The sequence below is a fragment of the Triticum urartu genome, chromosome 4A, assembly GCF_056163025.1.
Source record: "Triticum urartu cultivar PI428250 chromosome 4A, HENAU_Tu73, whole genome shotgun sequence".
NCBI lineage: Eukaryota > Viridiplantae > Streptophyta > Magnoliopsida > Poales > Poaceae > Triticum > Triticum urartu.
The window spans coordinates 115,434,639-115,456,865 of record NC_141876.1 but is presented as its reverse complement, the minus strand read 5'-3'; the positions used below and the strand labels follow the sequence as shown (position 1 = coordinate 115,456,865).

Below are 22,227 nucleotides of genomic sequence, written 5' to 3'. Positions count from 1 at the left end.
CCTCGGTTGCTGTTGCTGCGGTGGCGCTCAACGGATCGGGAGGAGCTGGAGTGGTGGGATTGGTTCGATGGGACAACGAGGAGGAGACCAGGGGAGGTTTGAGGTTGGCTGTGGGTGAGATCCCGATGGGGATTTGGGGAATAAGTGCGGCGGCGGCGGCAGGGACAAGTGCCTAGAAGTTAGGGTTTGGCTAGTTTAGGTAGGGTTTCATCTGCTATAAATAGCAGCTAGGAATTGGGTAGGGGCTATAACGTCCCTACGATCGCAATCGGACGGTCGCAAAAAAATAGTTAGGGAGTCCGAATAGGAAAACGGTGATGTTTTGTAGACGTTTGGGGATGATCCGGATCCAACGGTGACGACTGTCCGGGTCGGGTCCGGGACAATTTTCGGACGCGCGCGAGGAAGGGCCGCGGGCTGACAAGAGAGTTTAGGTAGGGCCTGACGGTGAGTGGTAGTGAGCCGTGTAGACGGTCTCGAGCTGAGAGAAGAGAAGAGAGGGAGGCCCGGCGACTGTTTCCGGAGACCGAAAAACGTCCGACGTGTGACCGACTATACTGCCGCTATAGTTTAACGGTTGGGCTATCAAACGAACTCCGAATGCGATGAAACTTGACGGCGGTCTATCTACACTAAAATAAGACCGCACGCCAACTTTCAACCCATTTCGAGAACATTTTCCGGCCATTTAAAAAATAATATTTTAGACATGCCGTGGGCGCGTGCAAGTGTGGTTGAACTCAGAACGGACAACGGACGGAACTGGGGGAATCCGAACGGATGCAAGTTTTAAAACATGATGATGCAATGCACATGATGACATGATAAGATGCAACACGCAAGCAAATAATAAGGCAACAACAGCGAATAACTGACGGACACCTGACACATCGGTCTCGAGGCGTCACAACACCTTAAATCATTGTCGTCTACTTCGAATATGGATATATTGAGTCCGAAGATTTGGCAAACGTCCCGTTATCGCCGGACTTCCAAAATGAGCTATTTTGTGGCTAGGCGGGAAATAGAACTACTCCTATTTTGGGAAATCAAGTTTTTTTGGGGCAAATAATTATATCCCTGCAGGTTAGCTAGCTCATTGACAGGTGGGGTCCATATCCTGAGGGGCCCAGCTCGGTTTTGCCGCCGGCCGTGTCGACGTCCGACCGGCTTCGATCGACTCGACCCTCGCGTGCACAGGCACCTCTCTTGGTGTCCCAACCAGGGCTCGTTCCGTGCACCTGCAGCCATGCTGCGGTGCGACGGCGACCGCGTCGTCATTGTCGGCGGTGGCATCGCCGGCGCCCTCCTCGCCAAGACGCTCCAAAACCACGCCGACGTGGTCCTCATCGACCCGTACGCACGCACGCCCGCCATTAATCGCGACATTGGTTGATCGGTTGTTATTGATTTTGTGATACGCCATGGATGGACCCATGCAGGAAGGAGTACTTCGAGATCCCGTGGGCGAACGTGCGCGCCAAGGTGGAGCCGACGGTGGTGGAGCGCACCGTGATCCCGCACGCGGACTACCTCACCGACGCCAAGGTGGTGACGGCCAAGGCGGTCGGCGTCGATGACTCCGTTGTTCTCACCTCCATCGGTCGCACCGTCGGCTACGACTTCCTGGTCATCGCCACGGGCCGCACCTGCACCCGCCCCCAGAGCCGCCCCGAGCGACTCGAGATGTTCCACCGCGACAAGGACCGGATCGCCGCCGCGAGCTCCGTGCTCATCATCGGCGGCGGGCCCATCGGGGTCGAGCTCGCGGCGGAGATCATCATGGACAGCCCCGACAAGCGCGTCACCCTCGTCCACGGCGGGCCTCGGCTGCTCATGGTGATGAGCCCCCGCGCGTCGGCCAAGGCGCTCGAGTGGCTCCGGTCCAAGAACGTCACCGTGCTGCTGGACCAGACCATCGACGTCGATCTCGCCGGCAGCGGCGACGGTCACGAAGGACAGCGCGACTTCACGACGTCCGCCGGGGAGACGGTGTCCGCGGACTGCCACTTCGTGTGCACGGGCCGGCCCGTCGCGTCCGGGTGGCTGAGGGGCACGTTCCTCGGGGAATACATTGGCGCCGACGGCAGGCTGGTGGTGGACGAGCACCTGCGCGTGGGCAGGCTCAAGAACGTGTTCGCCATCGGCGACATCACCGACGTGCCGGAGGCGAAGCAGGGGTACCTGGCGCAGCGGCACGCCATGGTGGTGTCCCGGAACCTGCGTCTGCTGCTCAGGTCTGACGGCCCGGAGCATAAGCTGCACCGATACAAGGCCTCGAAGGCCGCCATCACCGTCACGCTCGGCCGCCGCGACGCGGTGTCGGAGCTGCCGTTCATGTCGCTCATCGGCCACATCCCCGGCGTCGTCAAGCCACGGGACCTCTACGTGTCGCGGACGCGAAGGATGATGGGGATAAAAAGTAAGAACGGGGAATCCTGATCGAGCGGTCCGAATTAATGTGCTGGTGCGGAAACGGTCCAACGGCATCGATTCATCAGGCTCTCGTCAGATCCATCTGATCTCTTGCTCCGTCATAGAAATCTCTGATCCTGTGGAGTGATACATATGTTGTTGATATTGTAAAAGGTGAAGCAAAAAAAAAAAATACCACACCCTCCATCCAAAAGTATAAATTATACTAAAGCTGTGCCAATTAATTTGGATTGAAACAGTACTGGTATAGTTTTATCAGTCCCATGGCTGCAACATAGACATGCTTTGGTAGTGTACACTTGTATCCTACGCAACAAGGTGAAGCAAAAAAGATGCGGCTAGGGTTCAGTAGAAAGGCATGTTTCCTCTTTGGCTAGCGACAACAACCCTAGCCGCCGTCAAGAGAGTCAACCTTCCGGCGCCGTTTTCCGGCGGCTCCCCTCCGCTGACGACCTCTTGGTCGTCGATGGTGAGGGGGGTCGCCGGATCCCGTGTGTGCGGATTGTTTTAGCTTTAGGTTTTAGAGCCCTGGTAGATTAGGTTTTTGGATCGTCCGACGTCTTGGCTTCGGCGGCGGCGACGGGCCGACGGCGATGCTGAATAAAGAAGGTTCGGATTTTTCTCTGGGGAGGCGATCGTCTCTATGGTCGATGATGGATTTGAGAACCAGTCTATTCAAGCGGGGATATCGTGGCGGCGACGACATCCTTGTGGTGAACTTGTGTCCTCGGGCTCCGTCGTTTGCGACGGCATTTGCTCCAGCGTCGACATGGAGCTTGAGAGGTAGTCCAAGAGCGGATGCAGATTGTGGTCTGCATGGACGACATCTGAAAGACGGAACGTGTGTTGGGTTCATGATTGATGGTTGTCAGGTATGATTTCCTCCTTCGGTGTCTAGTCGTGGTGGGGTGTCAGATCTGGAGTTCGATGGCGTGTCTGGGGTGTTGCCCCGGTCTGATTTGTTCAACGACAATGGCTTCACCTTTTGGTGAGTCACCTTGGAGGTCCGCAAAGCTGCATATTAGCGATGGAGCCGCTCGAGCTCGGGTGAGGAGGTGATTCATTATTTTTTTATGGCTGCTATGGTGGTGCCGGAGATAGGTGACGGACGTTGGTGTCATGCTCAGAGACGTTCTTTTGTCTTGTTAGTTTTGTCATGTTGATCTTTACATGACTTGTTCTTTATGGTATGAGTGAGACACGTATTACCATGCAAAAAACTAAGACTGGCTATATGTCGAGTGACTAAAAACCCAATTTGGACTAGATGAATTGTTGTGAGCCGTCGAACACAAGATGGATGGCTAGATCATCCGAGGTTTTGATTGTGCATCTTCTACCTCGAACCGTCGATCTACAACCGTCCTAACTCTATCGCTGCCGCCCAGGGCCGGCACCACTCCCGCGTCAGCCTTGCCGCCCCGCCCTCCGCAATCGCCATCCCTAACCATGAACAAGATTTTCCGGTTAACCTGCCCCCCCCCAACACACACACACACACACACACACACACACACTAACATAGATAATGGGGGCGCCTAACCCATAAGGCTTATCCAGCGAGCCAACGGCTGCTTCCTTCCTGCGAAAATCGATTGGCCCAAAAACTATTTTCAGATGATTTACAAGCAGCTAAAGTGGAAGCAAATGCACATTAGTATATTTTCTCTCTCTCTATGGAGTATATGAGAACAATCTGAAAATGACAGGAAACATAGTTGTTTCTACTCTTGTCATGTGTCACGTTTCACTCCAAGGGCAAGGTACTGGATCCTGTCACGTGTTTCATGCTCTAGGTACCATCTCCCTCTTTGGGGACGACATTGGTGATGTGTTCTCTGGTGATGAATGCTAGTAGAATTCTTGATAGAAGAGATCATGGTGCTCCCTCGACTTGGCTTGGTTGGTCGACTAGGAGTGGCTAAATTAACTCCTTTGGTTTGGTGCGTTGGTGCTAGTGGGTGGCAGCGACGCGAGCGCTCTGTCATGGAGGTGGCGGCGCCGAGGAGGCCCTGCCAGGAAGGAGATCCTGGCAGGCAGCGACCGACCGCCCGTCTCCGCATGGTGGGCGTGCGGCGATGCCCCTGGAGGTGCTATCCTTGGAGCGGCGGATGGACATAATACGTTTCCAACGTATCTACTTTTTCTAACGCTTTTCATCTTGTTTTGGACTCTAGTTTGCATGATTTGAATGAAACTAATCCCGGACTGACGCTATTTTCAGCAGAACTACCATGGCGTTGTTTTTGTGCAGAAATAAAAATTCTCGAAATGGAACGAAACTTTGCGAGGATTTTTTTATATCAATAATAAGAATTTCTGGAGCCAAGACTTGCTGGAGAGGGGCACCTAGGTGAGCACAACCCACCAAGGCGCGCCCCCCCTCTCTTGGCGCGCCCAGGTGGGTTGTCCCCACCTGGTTGCCCCGCTGACCCTGAAACCAATGTTGTATATTCCTATTTTCGGAGAAAAAATCAAGGAGAAAGAATTATCGCGATCCACGAGACGGAGCCGCCACCAAGCTCTGTTCTTCCTCGGGAGGGCAGATCTGGAGTCCGTTTGGGGCTCCGGAGAGGGGGATCTTCGTTCTTCGTCATCACCAACTCTTCCCCATCACCAATTCCATGATGCTCCCCACCGCGAGTGAGTAATTCCTCCGTAGGCTCGCTGGTCGGTGAGGAGTTGGATGAGATTCATCATGTAATCGAGTTAATTTTGTTAGGGCTTAATCCCTAGTATCCACTATGTTCTTAGATTAATGTTGCTATGACTTTGTCATGCTTAATGCTTGTCACTTTGGCCCCGGGTTCCATGATTTCATATCTAAACAGTTTATGTTATTATCATTATATCCATGTTCTATATCCGATATTGCAAGTTATAGTCATCTACTGCGTGTTATGATCCGGTAACCCTAGAGTGACAATAACCGGGACTTCTTCCGGTGATTACCGTAGTTTGAGGAGTTAATGTATTCACTATGTGTTAATGATTTGTTTCAGTTCTCTATTAAGAGGAGGCCTTAATATTCCTTAGTTTCCAATATGGACCCCGCTGCCACGGGAGGGTAGGACAAAAGATGTCATGCAAGTTCTTTTAATAAAGCACGTATGACTATTTATGAAATACATGTCTACATTATATCGATGAACTGGAGCTAGTGCCGTGTTGCCCTAGGTTATAACTGTCACATGATGAATATCATCCAACAAGTCACCGATCCAATGCGTACGAACTTTTCCATATTGTTTCTGCTAAGTTACTATTGCTATCATCATTGTTACACTTACTAAAAATTACTGCTATCACCGTTACTGTTACTATTGCTGCTTTCACTACTATCAAAACTATCATATTACTGTGCTACTGATTACTTGCTGCAGATAATTAATCTCCAGGTATGGTTGAATTGACAACTCAACTACTAATACCTTCAAATATTCTTTGGTCCCCCTTATGTCAAATCTATAAATTTGGGTTGAATACTCTACCCTCAAAAACTGTTGTGATCCCCTATACTTGTAGGTTATCAACACCTTTTTCTGGCGCCGTTGCCGAGGAGCATAGCTATATTTGTTGAGTCACTTGGGATTATTATCATATTCTCACTATGAAGAATCTGAAGGATCCTAAGACTAAGATATTTCCCTCAAGGATGATGGGAGGTAAGGAACTGCCATCTAGTTCTACTTTAGATTCACCTTCTGTTATGAATAAACTTGCAACACCACCACATGCTATTAATTCTGATATGTCACAAGTTATTGATGATGCTACTTCTACTATGAATGATGCTTATGATGATGCTAGTACCTTATTTGGTAATGATGATGTGCCACTTGGTGATTTTCTTGATGAACAAATTGCTAGAGTTATACAACATGATGTTGTTGAATCTGATGATGATCTTGAAACTGAAACTCCTGAAATACCTGCTAGAACTAGCCTTCCTAGATATGAATTGCCTAATGTACCAAAAGGTTATGTTATGAGTGAAGAAACAAATAAAGATATTCTTGCTTGCAATGATAGAGATAATATAGGGAAATTATTACACAAGTATAAAAAAACTCTGAATGCTAGAATGAAATGTGATCCTAAATTTGCTACTTCACCTATCTTTATCGATGATAAGGATTATGAATTCTCTGTCGACCAAGAGTTAATTACTTTGATTGAATCTGATCCTTTCCATGGTTATGAAACTGAAACTGTTGTGCCACATCTTACTAAGTTGAACGATATAGCCATCCTTTTTACTCATGACGAGAAAACTCGCTACTACTTTATTCTCAGATTATTTCCTTTCTCATTAAAGGGTGATGCTAAAGCTTGGTACAATACTCTTGCTCCTGGTTGTGTGCGTAGTCTCCAGGATATGATTTACTACTTTTTTGAAAATTATTTTCCTACTCATAAGAAACAAGCTGCCTTACAAGAAATATTTAATTTTGCTCAAACTAAAGAAGAGAGTCTCCCACAAGCTTGGGGGAGGCTTTGTTAGATACTTAATGTTTTGCCTGGTCATTCTCTTAAGAAAAATAAAATACTTGATATCTTCTATAATGGACTAACCGATACTTCTAGGGACTTCTTAGATAGTTGTGCTGATTGTTTTTTTCAGGGAACGAACTGTTGGACAAGCTGAGGAATTGTTGAATAACATATTAAAAAACTATGATGATTGGACTATTCCTGAACCATCGCCTAAACCCAATCCGAAGAAGAGGGGTATATTATATCTCAGTCCTGAAGATATGCAAGAGGCAAAGAAATCTATGAAGGAAAAAGGTATTAAAGCTGAGGATATTAAAAAATTATCTCCTATTGAAAAAATACATGAGCTTAATACACAACCACCGCCTAAGGTGGTAGAGGTAAATTCTCTTATGAAGTTTAATGATAGTGATAATCCTCACAATATGCATCCTAGTCAATGCCTTTATGAGTTTGAAAACTACATTAGAAAACAAGATCACTTCAATGCAAATGTTATGAAACAATTGAAATGCAATTATGATATGATTGATCGCTTGAGTTACTTGTTATTTAGAATATCAAATGATGTTAGAGGTGTTGGAAAATATGCTTCTATGATTCAAACTCAATTAGAACAAGTTGGTACATCTCAAAGAGAATTACTTGATGAAATGAATAATAATATGAATGACTTTGTTGTTAGAGTTGCAACTAGAGGAAGTAAAATGATTCAGGAACCACTTTATCCTGAGGGACACCCTAAAAGAATTGAACAAGATTGACAAAGATCTAACACTAGTGCACCTAGTTCTTCTAGAAAGAAAAAGAAAAGAGGAATGATAGGACTTCACATGCTCCTAGTGAATCTGAAATAGAAAAACCTCCTGACAATTATAATGAAGTTTCTATCTCAGATGTTGAAACTCAGTCTGGTAATGAACACTCACCTAGTGATAATGAAAAAGATAATGTTGATATTCATGAAGATACCCAACCAAATAATAAAGAACCAGCCGATGATGTTGAGATAGAACCACCAGTTGATCTTGATAACCAACAACCTAAAAATAAAAGGTATGGCAAAAGAGACTTTGTTGCTAGAAAACACGGTAAGGAAAAAGAACCATGGGTTCAAAAACCTATGTCTTTTTCACCCAAGTCAACTAAAAAGAATGATGATGAAGAATTTGAACGCTTTGTTGAAATGCCGATGTCAGTCTTTTTGCTACTCGCTTGACTGATATCTTGAAAATGCCTCCATATGCAAAGTATATGAAAGACATCATCACAAATAAGAGAAAAATACCGGAAGCTGAAATCTCCACTATGCTTGCTAATTATACTTTTGAAGATGGAGTACCTAAAAAACTTGGAGATCCGGAAATACAACTATACCTTGCTTTATCAAAAAATTTACGTGAAAACTGCTTTGTGTGATTTAGGAGCTGGTGTTAGTGTTATACCTTTCTCTTTATATAAAAGACTTGATTTGAATAAACTCACACCTACTGAGATATCTTTACAAATGGCTGATAAATCAACTGCCATAACTATCGGTATCTATGAGGATGTGCTCGTTGTTGTTGCTAATGTTATTATTTTGACTGATTTTGTTATACTTGAGATGCTCGAGGACGACAACATGTCGATTATCCTTGGTAGACTTTTCTTGAATACTGTAGGGGCTGTTATTGATTGCAATAAAATCAAGGTCACTTTTCATATTAATAACAATGAGCATACAGTGCACTTTTCGGAAAAACAATTCCAAATGAATGATTTTAGTATTATTGAAAAATCTTCAACGATTCTTTTCTTATACTCCCTCCATTTTAAAATAGATGATCCAATTTTATACTAGTATAAAGTTGGGTCATCTATTTTGGAACCGAGGGAGTACTTTTTTGGTTTGGGTTGGTCCTGGCGGCTGTTCGTCTAGAGCGCGCGGTAGTTTTTGCGACGGTAAATATTGTACGTACGAGGAATCCAACGGCCCAAAGCAGCCGGTTTTTACCAAAGTGCAATCCCTTCTCTCCAACCCTGCCGCCCGAAGGCTGCAGCCATGCGGCGGCACTACGCCGAGCTCCTCCGCCGTGCCGCCTCGCTGCCGTCTCTCTCGCTCGTGGCCTCCCTCCACGCCGCCGCGCTCCGCCGAGGCGCGGTCCTCGTCCCCTCGCTCATCCACGCCTACTCCGCGTGCGGCGACCCAGCCTCCGCCCGCAGCGTGTTCGACGGATTGCCCGCACAGGAGCAGACACTCTCCGCGCGCACCGCGCTGGCCAGCGCTATGTCCGCGCACGGCAGGTGCCGGGAGGTGTTCGGCCTGTTCCGCGGCTGGGAGGGGGAGATGGACGACAAGGCGGTGACGGTGGTCCTCGCCGCGTGCGCTAGGGCCGGGATGATCAGCGAGGGGAGGGAAGTCTTTGCGAGGGTGCGGAGGCCAGCGTTGCAGCACTACACGTGCATGGTGGAGATGCTGGGACGGGCCGGGGAGGTCGAGGAGGCAGAGGGGCTGCTGGCGCGGATGGAGGCGCGACCGGACAGGATCATCTGCACGGTGCTGCTCGCGGCGTGCCGGGTGCATGGCCGTGTCGATGTGGCTGAGAGAGTGGCTAGGTTGATGAGCGAGTATGGCATTGTATGAATTTTGGCATATTGATCAGTTGACAAACTGGCCATTGTGTTAGGCTGTTAGCCCAAGAGCAGTGATCAAAACCATTGTGATATGGAACTGATAACACATAGTTTGGTTGACGGCAATGCCGCAATGGTGGTTCTTGAAGTTCATGCAGTAATGCAGTACAACACAAGCCCCTGGCCGGTGAGATCTGCATTTTGTAGAAGTCTATGTTGCAGTGGACGAACCACATGAGCGCCAGCACACTTCACTGCTTGAACCTGTATGGAAGCACAATTCGAAGGCATCTATCAGATTGCTATAAAATGAGTAATGTCGGTACTATAGACCATCTGCAGTGGAATGCCCGTCAGTTTTCTCAGTTGCTGACTGTCTACGCTCTCTGATTAGCTTGATGATGGGCGTACATTTCTGGACTGTAAGTTGTCAAGCTTAATGGAGCCTGGCAGCCCGTAATGCAACACAAAGAGAAGTCGCCAAAGTTAATAGTCGAACCTGTCAATATTGTTAATAGCTGTAACTGTCAATCTTGACTTCTTGAGTGAATTGTTGAGGAGCAGTTTCGATCAAATTTTGTTGAAGTTGGATGTGGTGGGAACCATCAAAATACAGGAAGTCTGCTCCAAGAACATGTTGTGAGATCTTCCAGGATCCAGTTTCTGGATACTTCAGAGTTCTGGCATTCTCTCACTGTGGAAACTGTACCTCCTGCTATGGTTTCAATTTACCGAGCATAGAACGTCTGTTTTAAATGGTTGGTCTCTTCATTATTGTGTCCGCTGTCACAGCAATCACCGGATCTTATTCTGGACATATGTGCAATGATACTTGAGCAAATCAGCTCTCTGATGTAAATACTCACGTTGACGCAGAACGTCCATCTCGCATGCGACACATGGGTGCGAGGGAATGCAGAGTTGGGCGTTGCTGGTAAGAGACAGAACAAGTGGAACCTGGTTGGGAAATTAGCAGGAGAAATGGGGAAGTGGTTGTTCTGGTCATGAGCACACCTGAGCTCGTTATCTGGGCGGTTCGGCGCTCCATTGGGATGTGGTGCATTCAATTCCTGTGCCAGTGCGTTGTTCGTTTTTAAAGGAGGAAATGTGGAAATACAGTAGATGGGTACGACGTACGTAGGTCTAGTTATGGAGCGAACGTTTGCTGCCGTGATGGATCTAAAGGAGAGCCATGGCTCGTGACGTCAGCCCCGTCCTGATCCGTGGATCAGGATGTATGTTTTCCAGTAGGACGGTAGTAGAGTAGTGAATGAGGGATGGCACCAAGACGGAGTTGCCTCCAACCTCTACCTGCTCTGTTTGTGCACTGTCGCTTGCGGCTAGCTGAGCCTGAGCGGCGGAATTCATCCTGCAAAAATACACAGCTGGCGGCGCAAAAATGGAGTTCCTGATGCAACCAATTAGGAGGTAATCCCGTGTGCAGCTTTCAGCCGAGTACATCTTTCTTTAGGATTTGCATGAAATCTGTATAATATTTCAAGATTTTGGCAATGTAGGACCACCGTGCTGGATGAGGTTAATGACAACAAGGTTCCAATGGAGCCGCTGCACTACCCTGCGGTGGCAACCATTGCAGATCAATTGCCGCCCATGGCGGCAACGAGTGCTGGCGAGCAGATCTGTGCAGCGGAGGGTCGGCGGTCGCGGAAGCAGATGGTGAAGCACAAACAGAGTAGATATGCAATTTGAAATCGTGTGCCTAGATAGGTAGTTGACTGGGCTAGCTCGACATATATTTGAAACAATTGCTCTTCAGTTTCAGAAGGGACTGGCTGAGGACAAATGTGGTTAACAAACAAAAATAAAATAAAAAAACTGTAGTAGAGGGTATATATAACAAATGTAGATAAAGCCTGTCGATCTAACCCTGGAATGGTTGGTAGACACAGCATCTCATGTGTAATAGAAATCAGCTGGGGATAACTATACTAAGCTGTACAGCATAGTAGTACTGAAGACAGTTTCTGGATTATGAGTGTAGTTTTAGTATGTTTTAACCATAGCAAAAATCTGCATAGCAGTGACATCGTGGGCATGATTTTCAATGAGATCCAAGCGCTAAGAGCAAACTTATAATCTCAAATGCAGAGTGAAGACAGTATGATCTGAAAACACGATATGTGATGGAATTAGACAGTTTGAAAAAGCAATTTAGTTTGGTTTGTGTTCTGTTCTGATGAATATAACGCAGTGAAGTCATTCCTGAATTTTAGTGTAAAGATAGAGCATAATAGAAAAATAAAATTAGTCCCAGGAGGATATTTGCCGGCCTGGGGGTGTATGTTTATCTGTTTTCATGGGAAAATGATTAGATCAGAGGAACAGTGCTAAAAATCTGCTCATTGGATTGAAACTGGTTGCTTTTGATTCGATATGTTTGGCAACCTATAGGTGCTGAGAATAATAATACTGTCTGCAGGGTGTGGATCGGAGCTGCCGCTCCCGGCAGGACGCCTTATCCTAGTCGCAGGAGCGCCTTTGAGAAGTCAATACGTGGTTTTGCGGAGAAGTCTGCATCGGGTACATTGATGGAAAGCTATTTCTTGTACTGCATAGCTTTATACATTATCGTACCAAACTTGTGAGCTTTATGGATAGGCATGTCTTTGAGAACAATAATATCATCACAATTCTGTCCATACATATTTATTGTTCATTCTTCTGAAATTATGTGGACAATATCAGCATTTTTATTACTTTACTGTCATATCTCATTAGTTGATAGTTTAAGTCCACACTGTGTTCACTGCTTTTATATCATGGACAGATTATCTAAGAATTGAGAAGTGATTTTCTTTTCACATAATGTACGTTACTGTTGCACATGCTTTATTCACTTAATGATCTTGCAGTATGAATACCAATTGATAGTGATAATACTCGTACTTTTGAAAAATCGTGGTTGGGTAAGGAGGGATTGTACTTGCCTGGTTGTACGGTGCCATTCAGTTATCAGTAGTCCAGGTTGACATCATTTGTGAAGCATGAAAGGCATGAATCAATTCTTTTTCAGGATTCTGGTTTTGTTGACTTAAGGGGTATTATTAGGAGACAGAGCAGTTAAATTCAGGAACTGTGATTGTTAATTATGTAGTCTTAATTGTGATTTACACTGTAATTAGAGTGATAATTCTACATCTCTGTGCCTTATTTGACTCTTGTTTATTGGTATTTGATAGATGAGCAGGATAGGAAAGGTTACTGAAAAAGGAAGTTTTTTTGCAAGACAATGGCATGGCAAATGAGAGAAATATTCAAGTCTGACGGGGAAGTTGATTTGCAAGAATCTAGAATCAGCTAAGCTTGGTTTAATTTTGTTTAAGAGATGTCTTTGCACATGATGCATGTAAAATGCTTTCTAAATTTTGTGTCAGCTTGAGGTATTTGAAACTGTACTGATCTATTGTTTGTTACCCGTGGAACACTTGTGAATATAATTTTGTCCAAAAATTTATAAAAGCCCTGGTTGGATCAGAAGTGCTGTTCTGCTCCTGGGTGCATACACACGCACCCTAGCTGAACAGTAGTAAATTTAGAAAAAGATAGAAATAAATAAACTTTGATTTTTTATTGGATTCTATATATAGAACTGTTCAAATTCTTCTGAAGCATCCAGATACCAGTGCCAAACCAAACACCGGAATGTGGTTTGACCTGATGGCTGATTGTTGTGCTCACCATGTCATTGGAAGTAGAAATTTATGGGATGGAAACTTTGAGATCATTACGAACTTTGTCAGGATACCTTTTTTGTAACTGGATTTTTTTGGATTCATGATCTCTGTTTGTTCTTTTGCACATGGCCGAAGCGGCCTGTTTCAGTCTTGGATTCCTAATGCGTGCTGAGTTGCTGCCTTTTGATCAGATTGTAAGGTAGGGCCATGATATTTTTTGAAATTCAGAATCTTTCGCTTACTAGTGTTTAATTAAAGAAGAGGCAGCTGCTGCTGGAGGATTTTCCTTGTGCTGCGGCCTTTGGCAGTTAGTTACTCATCAGATCACTAAACTGAACACTTTGGCTGTAAACTCAAACAGGTGGCCACCCTGCGTTGCTGCCTTTCGGAGAAGTGGAAGCATCACTGCATTTTCATGTTCAACCACGAGTATCTTGTGGTCGTCGGAGCAGCTCTTCCCTTTGCCAGACACTTGCTACACCGACCGGTGCCGACAGACAGATCGAGACGATGGATGAACGAGCAACCGGTGGCTGGCAGCCAAGGCAAGGCAAGGCAAGGAGGACCTTCCAGGAGCTGCATCCTCGGAGGAAATACTGACCGTGAACTCATCCCTCATGCCGTTCTCCTGATCCGCGGAATGTGCCGGCCGGATTCCGATCCCCGTGCCCGGTCGCAGGTGCCGTTTGCTCGACGGCTGTCTGCCAAGAAGAGCACGGCCGTTGCTTTCGGTTTGCCGACCGGGGCTGGAGTGCAGGGCGTGCAAAGCTCCAAACCGAGCGCTGCCGTGCCAAGCTACGGTTAGCGTTGCTTTCACCCTTGGTCTTCTTCTTCGTGCTTATCTGATTGCATTGCAGTGCCGCATGCATCCGGTGTTTGTCTACTTCCGTGTCTTCCTTTGCTGGCTGTCGACAAGTCCTGTGTTTGCTGGCCGGAGTAATAACTGAACCCGAATTACATTCGATGCAAGGACTGCGAAATTCAGTCTGTTTTTTTTTCGTCTTGTTTCTCCCGTCTAGTATATGTTTGTAAGGAAAAATTAAGTTATTTCCCTTGGTGTGATTTCTTGTGCATATCAAGGGGAGATTCCACAAAATATAAGTTGGAAGCAATTCCATGCCTCTGTGATAGCTCCAGCAAAGAGTTCTATGCTACGAAGGTTGCCGTCAAAATTCAACTATAAAAAACGTCAATATATATGCCTAACATAAACCAGCACAGCAAGTACTGTACGTCAGTACACTTGTACGTGCGCCGACGTGGTAATTAGAAGAAAAAAAAGGTTAGAAAATTCAGCACCGTCGATCTCCTGCCGTCTCGATCTGAGCCGTCGGCTCCCCGTCCGGCAGATGGCACAAGCGTGGCCGCGCAACCTCGCCCTTCCTTCCTCCTCCACTTCCGTTGCCACTCCTCCACTAGACCGGGTCCACGCCGCCGGGCCCGCGAAATCTCCTCCTCCCCTTCCTTCTCCCCTCGGACCCCTCCCCCATCCTTCCGCCCCACCTCACACCACCGCCACCGCCACCGCCACCGCCACCGTCACCAGCACCAGCAAAACCCTACAGACCGGACCCGGCCGAGCCACATGGCTAGCTTCGGCGTCGACACGCGCCCCGCCGCGGCGGGGGAGGGGGCGCTCTCCTTCCTCTCCCGGAGCCTGCGGGAGGACCTGCGCCTCATCCGCGCGCGGGCCGGGGAGCTCGAGACCTTCCTCAGCGCGCCGGTCCCGGAGCCCGACCTCTTCGCGCGCCTCCGCAGGGCCTACAACACCACCTCCTCCTCCGGCTCCGCCGCCTCGGGGATCGGGAGGACGCGCCTGGACCTGTCGGCGATAGGGAAGGCGTTCGAGGCCGAGGTCGGGAGGGGGTGGGGGGCCAAGACCGGGTGGAGGTGGGAGGACGAGGACGCCGCGGAGTGGGAGCCCATACGGGCCGTCAAGGCGCGCCTCAGGGACCTCGACCGCAAGCGCCAGGACCAGGCCAGCGACGTGCTCCACAAGGTCAAGCTCAGCCTGGTAAGCTTCCAAACCCTCACCAATTCTACCGTCCTTCGTGCACAAGTAAATAAATAAACTGCGGCCTGATAAGAAAATAGGCAGTTTTCCGATTAAATTAATCCATAAATAAATCATGAGCATGACATTGACAGTATTGATAACACACTGGTTACGATCTAACAGAGCATGTATTACGCATATAGTAGAAACATCTACGCATATCGCTAATACTGCTACAACAGAAAGAAACATGAGAGGGATAAACGATGTATACCCTCCAATCGGCCATGCGGCGGCGGCGGCGGCAGTAGCCGCGGCATCCTCGGCGGCCTTCTTGTCGGCCCCGGCCTTCTCAGCGGCGGCACGGTCGGCGTCGCTCGACATGGTGATGACGAAGGTGATGTGGACGTAGATGAACAGAAGCGAGCAGTCGCGTAGTCGCTACCCAAAAACCTAATCGCCCCTCTCCCATACAGGATCCGGAGAGGCGGGGTTTCGGAGGCCTGCTCTTCCGTCAACCGTGTACGCGGTGAACGGGACGGAGTCGCCGGCGGCAGCAGCAGCAGAGGAACGACGCGGGCGTGGAGGCGGAGATGCGTTCTGTTTCGTGGCGGCTAGGGTTGGCAGCGCCCCACATATATATGTGCGGCTGCGCGTGGAGAGACGTGGGCTGAACCCACGTCCAAGTCGGTAGCCCACGATCCGACGTCTCAGATCGTGGCCCCACCTGTCAAAGACTCTCCGTTCCTGACCGGCAAAAAGAAGCGCATAGGAGTGAGCTCGGCTCGGCTCAATCCCGCAACCCGCGGCGCGGCGCGTCGTGACGAGGCGTGGCGTGGCGAGGCGAGCGGAGGAGGAGGAGTGCGCGAGGGCCTCATCTCTTCTCAAGCTCCAATAGCATGAGGAAGAGAATCCCTTATAAACCACTCCAACTCTCCTTCCACTTCCCGGGTGGGACTAAACTTCCCACCACCTTGTCATGCCACCTACATGGGCCCTTAGAGATCAAATCTGAAATTGTCATATGGGCTCTAGGCCCATCTCATATTTCAACACGGCCTTGCCGTTTGAGTTGCATCCACGAGTAAATAAACTGCAAGCCTCGCCAATTGAAGGACGCTAGCTATTCTTAGGTCAAGTTCGTCAAATTGAGTTGGGTCACTAATGCTGGACCGTGGACATATCTTTGATTTTACTCTGGAATTTTTCAATTCTGAATTATTGTTGGGGCAATTCGATTCTGAAATTGTAGCTTGATGTTGAGGAAGTCGAGCAAATGTTGTGGTTCGCTTGGATCAAGTTTTATGCTTATGATTTAGAGGGGAAACGTTCAGTGCTGTGATCAACAAGTTCGAGTTGAGTTGTCGACAATATGTCCTCTAGATTGGCTTATCTGAAAATGAAATTGGGTGTTTTTGTTCATTGTTGTGCTCGTAGGCTTGAAATGTGAGGTGTAAAAAATCGCAAGAGGTTTGAGTCTAAGAATAATATAGCTAGGGGATGACTTTAATTTAGTTTCATTCCTTGCCTGGTCTTAGTTAATCTGGACACACTGAATTCAAATACCATCTACTTCCCGGCAAGAAAAAAAAACATCTACTTACTAGTCAAAATAATCTAAGGCTACTTTATAAGAAAACTGCATGCCAGAAGTTAAGGAAGACTCTCGGTTGGTGCCTTGAGCCCATGCAATTTTTGGGGTTTCATGTTAGAATATGTGTAAATAATGGAACCTTTATGGGAAGTCCAGGGCATCAGAATCATCTCAGGATAATAAATCACATGTTAAGTGTGGTGTGAGTCATTTATCAAATGCATGAAGTTTCGCTCGCAAAAATCAGCAGTTGAAAGTTGTACATATATTATTTGCAAAAGTTGCATAACCCCAGTTCGCTTGCAGTGCACGGACCTTAATTAAACTTGTTCTGTGATTTACATGTTGCAGCCTGCTATACCAAATCTTCTACAGTACTATTTTTCATTGAGTACATATATATGAGTGTACTAACATGATGTACAATTGCAATTCTTATTGCAGAAATCGATGAGCTTTGCACCTGAAGCATCTGAGGTTAGTCATCTGGTTTCATATTCTGTTGCATTGTGCATTAGAGCATCACTTTTTTGTGCATATGCTAGTTTCTGTTTATCAGGGTTAGTGAACTTTTCTGCACGAATACTTTGCAATACCTACAACTGCAAGAGATGTTTTTTGAAGAGCAAAACTAATTGTGATAATTGCTGCCTTGAGTTCATTGGCTTCATTCCTGCTGTAAACTACTAAATATTGGAGTTGGTAGCATTATCTTGTTTTCAGAATGAGGGTCAAATAAGGTTGTACAATCCTTGTATTATGCCCTTGCAAAATATTGTAAACCATTATATGCCTCTTGACCCACATGTTAGACACGGGGTGGCTGCATGTTGTAGGCATATGCTTTTTTTTCAGCTTTGCAGGGACGTACAATGTTCAGGATATCGGTAACTTGTAGCTGCTCGGTCGGTTGGGGAGTAGGGATTAATCGGGGAATCAACCCATTAACTGAATTTATCGGTAACCCATTTATCAGTAGGTTAATTAGGGCCATATCTATATATCTTCACTTCAAAGATGGAGCATTTGCAGTGCTAGAAGCAGCCACAGATTGCTAAATATCAACAAATAGTCAAATACATCACATTAGACAATAAGCAGCAGCAGCAGCAGCATATAGCATAGCAGCAGCAGCAGCAGCAGCATATAGCATAGCAGCAGCAGCAGTAAAGGAGAGAGGCAATAAGCAGCAGTAGCAGCAGCATATAGCATAGATCAGATTGCTGCTCGGAGAGGGGTGGCGGCGGCGACGGCTGCTCCAGCCTTCTCCAACGAGGCTTACTACTACAGGAGGGGAGGGGAGAGTGAGAAGGGAGGGAACGGGCTGTGACCTAAACAGTAAACACCCAGTTTTGGGGTAAAAGGAGGGAATGTGCCAAACTTTTGGGCCCAAATTTCTCTCTCCAGTTAATCGGCCCAGTGGGATAAATCAGCCTTAATCCACTAGACCAGTTAACGCGAAGGATATGCTGTTATCACATCTGTGACCTAAGGAATCAGGATTAACTGGCCGATTAACTTAAATATCGGCTGATATTTTGAACACTGGGGACGTATAGGGATGTTACCCTGTCAATCTACTATTTTTCAGTTTTTTTGGCATTGACAATAAATCGATTTCACCTTTTGATGTAGGGAACATAATCTAGTCAGTATTTCTGGAATGCTAAGTGTAGGTGTGTGGGCCCAATGCCACGCTAGATCGAAAGAATGAAAAGACACAAGAAGCCTAGTAAATCCTTCGCATTTTGCGACCATTCCCGCGAGGACTACGATTCGGAGCAGAACCCAGTTTTCACCCTACTAAATAATCTTGATTATAGAACTGCTCTCTTCCATCCTCCCGCATACGTACATTCTTCAATGTGGATGCGTGCCAGGTGCCAATAGTGCCATAGAATCTATGTCCTCTTGAGTGTTAACATCATGGCCTCTTCTTGGCATCTCTTTGTCCTACCAGGAAGACTATTCTTCAGCATCATAGCTCATGAGATCGACATGTTTTTCTTGTAACCGCATGGTCTACTTAATTCTACTAGAAGAGTACTTTTATAGATGTAATCATGTAGACGAGGAGGGAAGTAATAGTGTATAATAAATCAATGCATGCTGAAACAATTCAGTTTCGTGGGCCTTGGTTGGCTGAGTCCTATGCACCATGCCCCATAATCAAGCTCCTAACTGCATGATTTAGCATCATTCGCATGTGAAGCATGTATATATTAACACATTTGCATGCATGTTGCATGCATGCCCAGGGATTAGCTACCCCTTTCTGCTTTGTGCATTTCTTAATATATATTGATCTAGTGCAGGAAGTTCCACCACTGGATTTAAACGAACTCCTTGCGTATTTTCTAAAGCAATCTGTACCATTGTTTGACCAACTTGGTATAAAAAGAGGTAAGGGGTCTTATTTTAGTTCAACAAAATCTAAGGTCTGCAGAATATTGGAATATATGTGTGTGAGCTTGTGCCGTACTGATTTTTTTCTTCTCGTGTGGAATAGATGTGTGTGACAAGTTGGTGGAGTCTCTATGCAGCAAGCGCAAGGACCACTTTGCATATGATCCATTGTCAACTAGTGAATCATCTTCCTTCAGAAATGACAATACTTGTGATGAACTTGACCTAAGAATAGCTAGCGTCCTTCAGAGTACAGGGCATCATTATGAAGGTGGGTTTTGGGATGATGGGCAAAAATATGATGTAGCTGACAAGAGACATGTTGCCATTGTCACTACCGCCAGTCTTCCCTGGATGACGGGAACAGCTGTAAATCCTTTGTTTCGAGCTGCATACTTGGCTAAATCTTCCAAGCAATATGTAACCTTGATGGTGCCCTGGCTTTGCAAGTCAGACCAAGAGCTCGTCTATCCGAATAACATGACTTTTAGTTCTCCAGAAGACCAAGAAACTTATATAAGGAATTGGCTGGAGGAAAGAGTTGGATTTAAAACCGACTTCAGAATATCATTCTACCCTGGAAAGGTAGGGTTTCATTTTCATTACATAATGTCAAACGCTATGTGTTTTAGTTGTCTAACCATTTATCTGCCCTGGCTGCAGTTTCAGAAAGAAAGGAGAAGTATAATTCCTGCTGGGGACACTTCACAATTTATATCATCAAAGGAAGCTGACATTGCAATTCTGGAAGAACCTGAGCATCTGAACTGGTACCATCATGGAAAGCGTTGGACTGATAAATTTAATCATGTTGTTGGTATTGTGCATACAAATTACTTGGAGTATATCAAGAGAGAGAAGAATGGCGCTATTCAAGCTTTTTTTGTCAAGCACATTAACAACCTTATTGCCAGAGCTTATTGCCACAAGGTAATTATGCACTGTACTATGACTGTTTATTGCGATGTTTGAGTGCACACACTGTGAACTCTTCTTCATATATACATATATTTCAATAACCATGTGCTAGGTTGTTTTTGCTCACTGAGCTGATGGTATTGATACGTGTAGGTTTTGCGACTATCAGGGGCAACTCAAGATCTAGCCAGATCCATGATCTGCAATGTACATGGTGTTAATCCCAAGTTTCTGGAGGTTGGGGAGAGAATAGCAGCAGAGAGGGAATCTGGCGAGCAGTCCATGTCCAAAGGAGCTTATTTTCTGGGGAAGATGGTCTGGGCCAAAGGCTACAGAGAACTGATAGATTTGCTTGCGAAGCACAAGACAGATTTGGACGGTTTCAAATTGGACGTCTATGGAAATGGTGAAGATTCAGTTGAAGTGCAATCAGCTGCCAAGAAGCTGGATTTGAATCTTAACTTCCATAAAGGCCGAGATCATGCAGATGATTCTCTTCATGGGTAAAGATCCAAACCATCCAGCTTTGAAAACGTATGCCTTTCCTTGTACATCTGCGATGTCATCGATCTGAATGCTTCTTCCTTCCCATGTTCTTTTTCCAGGTACAAGGTTTTTGTAAACCCGAGCATTAGTGATGTCCTCTGCACCGCCACTGCTGAGGCGCTAGCCATGGGTAAGTTTGTGGTCTGCGCAGATCACCCATCCAACGATTTCTTCAGATCATTCCCAAACTGCCTGGTGTACACAACGTCAGAGGATTTCGTTGCCAAAGTGAAGGAAGCAATGACACGTGATCCCCAGCCCCTCACACCTGAGCAGCGGTACAACCTTTCGTGGGAGGCTGCAACCCAGAGGTTCATGGAGCACTCGGAGCTGGACAAGGTCCTGAGCAGCAATGGTGATTGTGCCAGCACCTCTGGAAACAGCGTCGACAGGAGGATGAAGAAATCAGCCTCGTTGCCAAACATGTCGGACATTGTGGATGGCGGCCTAGCATTTGCCCACTACTGCTTCACAGGCAGCGAGCTCCTCCGGCTGTCGACTGGGGCGGTGCCCGGGACCCTGAACTACAACAAGCAACATAGCGTGGACATGCACCTGCTGCCCCCTCAGGTACAGAATCCTGTATATGGCTGGTAAGACAGAACCACTGCTGTTAGTAGTACATAGATAGGCCTGTAATTTGTGACACTAATTCTTTTTCCTCCTCTCCCTGATGCCAACGGCAAAGCCTTGTTCATTATTACCAATACGAACTACAGACTGCTTGTAGCACTAGATAAGACTTGTGTATTCGATATTTCGATCCCTTGAGTTTTGATGGCCATTTTCACTGGGACGCTCACATCTTTGTATGGCTGGTACAGTAGTAATGAGAATCCTATGCCCATTCCCCTGTGTCTGCACCGAAACTGTCCCGCGTCGCTCCTCGCATGCGTGTACCGCACTGGTGGCACTCATACGCTGCTCCACTGTTTTTCTATCTATCTACTCCGACTTGTATGCGGTACAGTATGCTCTGGTGGTACCATGATTGATTTCATGACAGGTAGAGCTTGGAATGTCTGCCTGGTACCACTACAGTACACCTTCACACTGATGGCTCTTGAAGAGCGGGCTCTGCCGTCGATGCCATGTCACCCCTGTCCACCCAGCATGTGTTGTTGGTTGGCCCAACTGCTACTGCTGCATCACCTAGGTAGGTTGGTACCCCTACCCAGTACTGGCATGGCAGTTGTGGGCCTCGGGCCTCTGACGAGTGGGCCCTTATCCCCCCCTGCCACCACTATTGGTAGTACTGGGCTATCTGCAAATTGCAATGGCGCTTGATTTAATTTTGGATTTGGAATGGCTGCGTGTCTGCTGCTGCTGCTGCTGCTCTGCGATGGCCGCGAGGACCATACGCAGTCTTGTGTGCGGCACGGTGTGGTGGAGTCAGTCATTATGAGACTGGACGAGTGGTGCGGGGCTGTCTCTGCTTCTGAATCTGAATGCGAGTGAGTACAGTACGACGGAGCCAAATCCGGAGACCGGTCGAGGGTTTCCATCGCAACGCATCAGGGGTG

General features: G+C 46.9%; 4 protein-coding genes across 6 annotated transcripts; all 4 read left to right on the top strand.

Moving 5' to 3' along the window:
- The first annotated feature begins 1,099 nt into the window (after positions 1-1,099).
- Positions 1,100-2,694, top strand: LOC125553657 (uncharacterized). The gene is made up of 2 exons (XM_048717411.2): positions 1,100-1,356; positions 1,443-2,694. The coding sequence occupies exons 1-2, from the start codon at positions 1,250-1,252 to the stop codon at positions 2,440-2,442; spliced, it is 1,107 nt and encodes a 368-aa protein (XP_048573368.2). The 5' UTR covers positions 1,100-1,249; the 3' UTR covers positions 2,443-2,694.
- Positions 2,695-8,900: 6,206 nt separating this feature from the next.
- LOC147975040 (putative pentatricopeptide repeat-containing protein At3g13770, mitochondrial) lies at positions 8,901-9,697 on the top strand. Its single transcript, XM_087517961.1, has one exon. The coding sequence runs from the start codon at positions 8,978-8,980 to the stop codon at positions 9,557-9,559; it is 582 nt and encodes a 193-aa protein (XP_087374087.1). The 5' UTR covers positions 8,901-8,977; the 3' UTR covers positions 9,560-9,697.
- Positions 9,698-9,844: 147 nt separating this feature from the next.
- Positions 9,845-14,524, top strand: LOC125550962 (uncharacterized). Of its 3 annotated transcripts, none has more exons than XR_015600479.1 (4): positions 9,845-10,977; positions 11,067-11,226; positions 11,990-12,090; positions 12,750-14,524. XR_015600479.1 is itself a non-coding variant. In XM_087517962.1 (4 exons), the coding sequence occupies exons 1-4, from the start codon at positions 10,949-10,951 to the stop codon at positions 12,813-12,815; spliced, it is 309 nt and encodes a 102-aa protein (XP_087374088.1). In that variant the 5' UTR covers positions 9,845-10,948; the 3' UTR covers positions 12,816-14,524. The 3 variants fall into 3 exon arrangements, 2 of the variants coding, with proteins under 2 accessions (XP_087374088.1, XP_087374089.1); XM_087517962.1 differs by having other exon boundaries at positions 11,067-11,179; XM_087517963.1 differs by having other exon boundaries at positions 11,990-14,524.
- Positions 14,525-14,679: 155 nt separating this feature from the next.
- On the top strand, positions 14,680-21,506 carry LOC125550961 (digalactosyldiacylglycerol synthase 1, chloroplastic). The gene is made up of 7 exons (XM_048714105.2): positions 14,680-15,258; positions 17,279-17,311; positions 19,150-19,237; positions 19,344-19,825; positions 19,904-20,170; positions 20,312-20,661; positions 20,764-21,506. Exons 1-7 carry the CDS (start codon positions 14,830-14,832, stop codon positions 21,299-21,301), a joined length of 2,187 nt encoding a protein of 728 aa, XP_048570062.1. The 5' UTR covers positions 14,680-14,829; the 3' UTR covers positions 21,302-21,506.
- The last annotated feature ends 721 nt before the right edge of the window (positions 21,507-22,227 follow it).